Source organism: Morone saxatilis, unplaced genomic scaffold, assembly GCF_004916995.1.
Source record: "Morone saxatilis isolate NCDOM2014 unplaced genomic scaffold, NCSU_SB_2.0 Contig0, whole genome shotgun sequence".
NCBI classification, from domain to species: domain Eukaryota; kingdom Metazoa; phylum Chordata; class Actinopteri; family Moronidae; genus Morone; species Morone saxatilis.
Genome location: NW_023339650.1, coordinates 11,308,033 through 11,314,478, shown reverse-complemented (window position 1 = coordinate 11,314,478; position 6,446 = coordinate 11,308,033). Strand labels below are relative to the sequence as shown.

At 39.6% G+C, this 6,446-nt stretch overlaps 1 protein-coding gene across 1 annotated transcript in view; it reads right to left on the bottom strand.

Annotated features, from left to right (window-relative positions):
• cpa6 (carboxypeptidase A6) overlaps positions 1–5,866 on the bottom strand; it is a 15,359-nt gene extending 9,493 nt beyond the window's left edge. Inside the window, exons 1-2 of the mRNA XM_035653884.1 lie at positions 5,697–5,866; positions 2,643–2,718 (exon numbers count right to left, since the gene is read on the bottom strand). Of these exons, the coding sequence (XP_035509777.1) occupies positions 2,643–2,718; positions 5,697–5,806 (186 nt within the window). The 5' untranslated portion in view covers positions 5,807–5,866. The remainder of the gene's footprint in view (positions 1–2,642; positions 2,719–5,696) is intronic.
• Positions 5,867–6,446: the final 580 nt, after the last annotated feature.

Sequence of the window (6,446 nt, the reverse complement as noted above, 5' to 3'; positions counted from 1 at the left end):
TCACTGATTCTGTGTCACTGCCCCCATCAAACAACATGGAGATTTCTATTTACTTCAAGTTGATCGACAGAAAAAATAATGAGCAACTATTGTAATAGAGGTGAAGCAAAAATACCAAACACCAGTTTCTTAATGGTGACAATTTGCTTCTTTTCTTTGTCTTGTGTAATAATAAATATTTGGGTTTTGGAGTGGAAGCAATCTAAGGCTCTCACTTTCAGCTTTAGTAAATTGGCATTCACATTTTTCTCTATTTTAAAGAATGAGTCATTGATTTTAGATTGCTTTCCAAAATGTGTGAGACCTGATCTAAAATGATTACAAGCTGCTGGAAATAACAACCATATCTCATGTTCCATTTCAGGTACAGTCATAGAAATTTTCTCCAGGAGTTCAAGCGGTAATGCACGCACTAAAGTAATTATTAACTTTTTGTGAAACCAAACAAGAAGAAATATCTTATCTTGACAATGCATAGCTTTGCTGAAGGTATTTGCTCTAGTGGGTGCATGGTTCACAGCTCATGCCATCTACCATTTAGGTTTCAATTCATCCTAAGCTTTCATTGCTGCTTCTATAAATGCAAAACACACAAATTTTTGTGTACTACAGGATTTTTCCTGGGAATGACATGCCCACCACCCGGTGCTTGGAACAGCAAAGGTGAAATCTTTCACGGGTATAAGTTAAATGGTATGGTATGATATTTTGTTGATGATGGATGGGATTCTTGATTCTCTTGCATTCTGTAGTGTACAGTAGTTGTTTATTATTTGACCTCATGCTTAGCCTGAGGCTGAAAAGTTTGACTCTGACACAGGAGGCATGGCAGTGTGGCTAAGCTACTGAAAACAGTGAAGTCCACAGCTGTCCAAACAGTAGCTGCCACTGCCTCGGTTGGCCTTGGAGCACCAAGTCCGCTGCCCTTACATACATAAAACTCCGGCCAGGTCCTGACCAGCAACCTGGCTCTCTCCTGTTATCCCTCACCACAAATTATAAGCATTTACTGAATCCTCTTTTGCCCTCTTCTGTTCTTTCCCAGCTTAGAGCTGTATTGGTTCTGGACCACTAAACGAAAGCATGACCTGAACCCGATGCCTTTCATATATCTTGATGAGGCATCTGGCTGCACAAATACAACCCAAGTTGACTAAACCAAACTCAAGAAATGTGCAACACTGCCACACTCACTCATAATTTTAGAAATTCAGAGGTAAAAATCTAATTTCTATATTTCATACTTTTTATTCATTGTTTTGTTCAATTATGTTGTCTCACTCTGAATAACTCTAAATAACTAACTAAACTTTAACTAAAACAGTAAGAGATTGCATAGTTATTTCCAGGAAAGTTCTTAAGAAAGAGACCAGTAAAAGTGTGAGATGGTAAGAAGATAAAATAGCAGTTGCAGTTGAAATGCAGTTGAAAGTGCTGAAATAGCTAGTAGGTTGGCTTTGTGTTGAGATTATTTTGTCAGACAAAAAGCATATTTCATCATAAGAGTTAGTCCAGATTTTGTGACATATGGGGCTACAATTTACCTGGTAGTGGTGGTATCTATGCATGGAGATATCAGCTTGATTTAAGATGTTTTTGTCAACTTACCTGTCCACAGGATGTACAGACTGAAATGTCCAGGCATCAGTACTACTATACTAGTGAGTGACTTACCTAACTTATGTCAAAATATATGAACTATTCCATTGGGTATATGTAAACAATGTTTCCAAAATTAAATACATTATAGGACTGCCTTCCAGACACAAACACACAGTAGACAGATTGATTTATTGATTATGACTAAGTATCACATGAGGCTGCCCTCTCTTAGCCCTGTTCAACTAAGACACTTATATGCAATCAGTTTTTTTTGTTGTCTTTGATCGATTGGTCATTAAAATGATCACTGACATCAAAGTATGCTTTAAGTAAATTCCTCTAAATGCACCTTTCATCTGCAGAGTAATAAAGACTTTTAGTTTAATCAATTATTAAAAGTATTTCTCTGACTATTTGTTGAATCTATTATTGCATGATGCTTTTTATGCTTTAGAAACAGTATTTGCTGTGTGTTTGCAAACTAAAACAATGTGCAAGGGAAGGTCATCCATGCTCCTGAGGCTGATTGGTAATTGCTCCCAAATGAGTTTGGGAAAAGAGGCGAGGCCGTTGTGTCCTCCAGGGTTTCCCTCCTAATTTCAGTATCACTGAAACACATGTTCATACAGTTTCCAAACATTCAGCGTCACTTTGAAGAAATGTTTTGTATTTTCCTGCCATTCTTCTCTAGGGCTGTCTCACTGAAACAAATACAGAGCATCCTATCAACGGTATCTCTGTCTTTCAGACAGGGAATATGTCTTCACTGTGACAGATGACCACACTCGGCTGCTTCTTGTCTCTCTGTTTTGCCTATCGCTGTCCCCAGGCCTCTGTCACATCACCCTCCCTTACCACCAGCGTCACACCTCACTCTGTCTGCGATTGCTGTTCAAGTGTCATGGACAGACCACTGGGGGACTATAGGCGGTTGTGAGCTGAATAATAACAGATATTACATTTTCATATGGCATTTCAGGAAGGAATACACACTTTAACAACAATAAAAAAAGTGAATAAAAAAAGGAATGTTCCCAAACCTTCATATGTCCCAGAATTTTCTTGAGCACTTGGACTTCCTCATCACTGCTCAGAGTTATCCTGAAGACTTGATCACTGCAAAAACAACAGAGGTCTTCTAAGTGTCGGCTTACAACCAGGATCAAAGTGCCCCAAAGGGTTTTTACGGCACTAAAATCTACTGCAACAGGGCTTGGATCCATTTTCATTTCAAAAAACATTTGGGCCATGAAGTCACAGGTAATGAAACCTCCTTTTGTGCTGATTGAAGGTGACACTAATAATAGCAGATGTTTGATGGTGAAATGGGTGGTTCCTATTTTATAGGGTGGTTCATCTATCCTATAGATAACAGGGTCAAACACCAGTCAAACAATCAGTGTGAGACATCATTATAGGATTATATTTCATCGTTTCCAGCTCTGCAGGTAGCACCTGGTTGGAACTACTCTACAGCAGATACAGTATCAGCAGCTGTTTCATGTTTTCATACTTTAAATACATCAAGCATATACTGATATGTACTGTAGATAAATATGGAAAAACTCCTGTCTATATGTCAAAAGTTGGCAAACATTTTATAAATCTAACTTTTTCTATGAGGATAAAACAAATGATTGTAATCAGGAAGTCAGCTACTTTATTGTGTTTGACATTGCAACGGGAACATACGTCAGACTGCTGAAATTGTTTTTTGTACAATTATGTAAATGTGTGGTGTTTATACACAGAAAATAAATAATTCATGAATATAAAACTGGAACGGGAAGGCTGAGACACCGCACAAGGTTGGTTAAAGCCATAGATTGGTCGACCATTAGTGTTTATTTAGTCAAAATTCATGGATGAGATGTGGCTTAAAATAAAGCTGCAGCAGACTGTGTTTAAATGTCTGTGGTCAGATTAAAAAACAATGCTGCTTTTGCTGAACTTGAGTACTTAATTTAATTTTTCTTCATCAAGAATCCAGAAAGAATTTCATGTCAACTGCAGAAAAATTTGTTTGTAAGAGAATGCATTAGTTAAATTAGTTATAATTCAATATGAAAATCATTATGCAGTCATATTATTCTTTACGTAATGGTCTTGGCAGATAATTGAAACAAAAACTGTAAGAGGAGCTTGAGAGCCTTTCTCACTCAATCTGCAAACCACATCTTTTATATTGCCTAGCTACAAAACAAAGACACTCTTTATCCTCATCATGAATCATAGTGTTGCTTTTTCTCTGCAGATCACAGTTCCTGGGGTTGACCTTAAAGCTTACATGCTGACAATAATTCATTACAGTCTCTTAATTATAGGCTCCCTGTCTCTGCTGAGTTACCTGTCTGTCTACCTGTGAACTTTCATGTCTTTTTTTAAACCTCTTTCTTCCTCTCGAACATTTCACTTATTTCAAAGAGTTTTTTACAATGTGTCACACAGGAAGTTGGGCCCCCCGAAACAAAGGTGGCAGTGGGCCACTCTGAGGTTTGGGGAACAAAAGGGTCCGCGGTGTCCCACGTGAGTGGCCACCCCATTTCAGTGACCACAACACTCAGCCGAAAAACAGCCTGTTTCCATGGTGACAGCAACGACAGAAGATGGACTTCAAAGCAACAGACGGTCAGTCATTTTTGGAGGTAAAAATATAGCTGGGATGTGATAGAAATAGGAGAGACGGATTAAAACTAAGACAGTCAGTACCGGGAACCTAAAAAACAAGCTTGTAGTATGTTCTATTATTATTGTATTTTCTCTCTGTCTGAAACATCAGACAAATATGTGTTTCCATACCAAATTAGTAGGACTTCTGTTTTTTGTTTTCACCAGTGCATACAGCACCACAGTCTCAGAGAAAAATAAGTGGCACCCCAGAGCTCTACTGCAGCCCAAATTGAACCATGTCTTCATCTTTTAGAATCTCAAAGATGACAGACTGTTTTTGTTACGATGTTGGCCTGGCAAAGGCATTTTGCCTTGTATCTACCAGCTGCAGGGCTTTCTGAGCTAAGGCTGTCCTTAAGTTGTCAGTCTGCTGATTCCCACAGCAGTACGCTCTCTGGGATGGAAGCAATTTGCTTTTAAGATATGACCCTTTAACCAAGACTCTCAGTGGGGTCTTGATACTGCAATATAGGACAATCATCATTTCTCCATTTCAGTGTTCAATAATGTCAAGATGTTCTGTTATTGAGTGATAAGACACATTTTCTCTTCTTTTAAGACTAAATGCTCATTGTGAGGCTGAGTAGAACAACGCCCACCACATCCCTGATTTCTGAGTGAAACAATTTTTGGAGTGTATCCAAAATATATGTTGTTTAAGACAGAGGAGGAGGGGGTTTCCAGCAGAGGTGGTCTCCCTCTGCCTCAGCTAAATTACATCAAAAGCTCTTTTGAAAAACAGACCATAAAACCTTACACGCGCCAGTCATGCCTTCTATATGTTTACCCAAATTAATATATGTGTTCAGCTCCAGATGGTCACTATTGTTCCCCAAGTGTCAGATCCAAGGTCAAATACAGGTATTCTTTAGGGTCTAGGTGGAGAGGTGTGCACCCCACATTCAGCCTCATAAACATGCAGACAGCCTGGTATGCCAGGACTTCAGACAAAAATGACTATTATGACAAATTTGTTATCTCTTGTGATTATACAAACACACTACACTGAGAGAGCTGGGAGTTGCTGCCATCTCACAGCTATAATTTTTGAAATTAATACTTTGAGCAATTTGACAGGCCACTATTGCTGCAAGCATCCCCCCAGTGTCATTCTGTGCCTATCATGAGCAATCTGAATGCCTCTCTGCAGCACACCATAAAAGATACACTCTTATCCAAAATGCCATCAGACAACAGGATCAGTCAAGGGTAAACTAAACACATTATATTATGTCTCAAACAGGAAATATGTCCCAAAACGAGAAGATGGCAAGCATAAAGACTTTCTTTGTTCATTCTCTACTCTCAACAAAAGATAAAGCCAGTCCCTTGGTGTGTTAGTCTCTGCAGCAAACTTCTGTCTGCGGAATGAGAGTACACCAGGCTCTAGTGAGCCCCAGAAATGAATGGGGGTCTTTACTCACCCTGCGTAGCGGTTGTTGTAGAGATAGGCACCGATGGGACATAGCACGTTACTGCAGATTATCACACAAGCCAGTAAAACGGAGACGCGAAATGCGCTCCTGTGGTCCATCCTTGTCCAGCAGATCAAAGACTGAAGATACCGATTAGGCTCCCTTTTGCGCACGCCAACTTATCAGAACAGAAACGTGATTGCCACTCAAAGGACTCAGTGCAGCATCAACAGGATGGCAAAGTCACTTTTCTGTCGCGCTGCGCTCTCTGGTAGTTGTCCCTCTGACACAGAAGGTGCAGAAGGTGCGAAAGTCGGTCATATGGCACAGGGGAAGCATTCACCAACTCTTTGAAGCTCTGGAGGGAATTGCAGGGTAGCAGCTCTTTTTAAAATGAGGAGGACCGGAGTCACGTGGCCCGGTGTCGGCGAAGTTGGTAACTGGATCCCTGATCAGTGGTGTGCACTCAGGGGATAATCTATAGAGAACCGTGGACACTACATTCACCAAATGTGATTTTTTTAAAAATGCAAATTGTGTGTCTGTTAACATTTTAAGTTATGCATGAAGTTTTCTGTGGAGACATGAACTGTATCAAGTAACTCATCTTTATCACTTCAGAACAACAGGCTTATTCTTCAGAAGTGCTCAGCTCAGGTCCTTTGAAGAAGACTCAGCTCTTTTCTTGTTTTGATAAAAACATCTGTACAATACATACACAGAATACTTTAAACAGTTGTAATTGTTGTGCAATATATT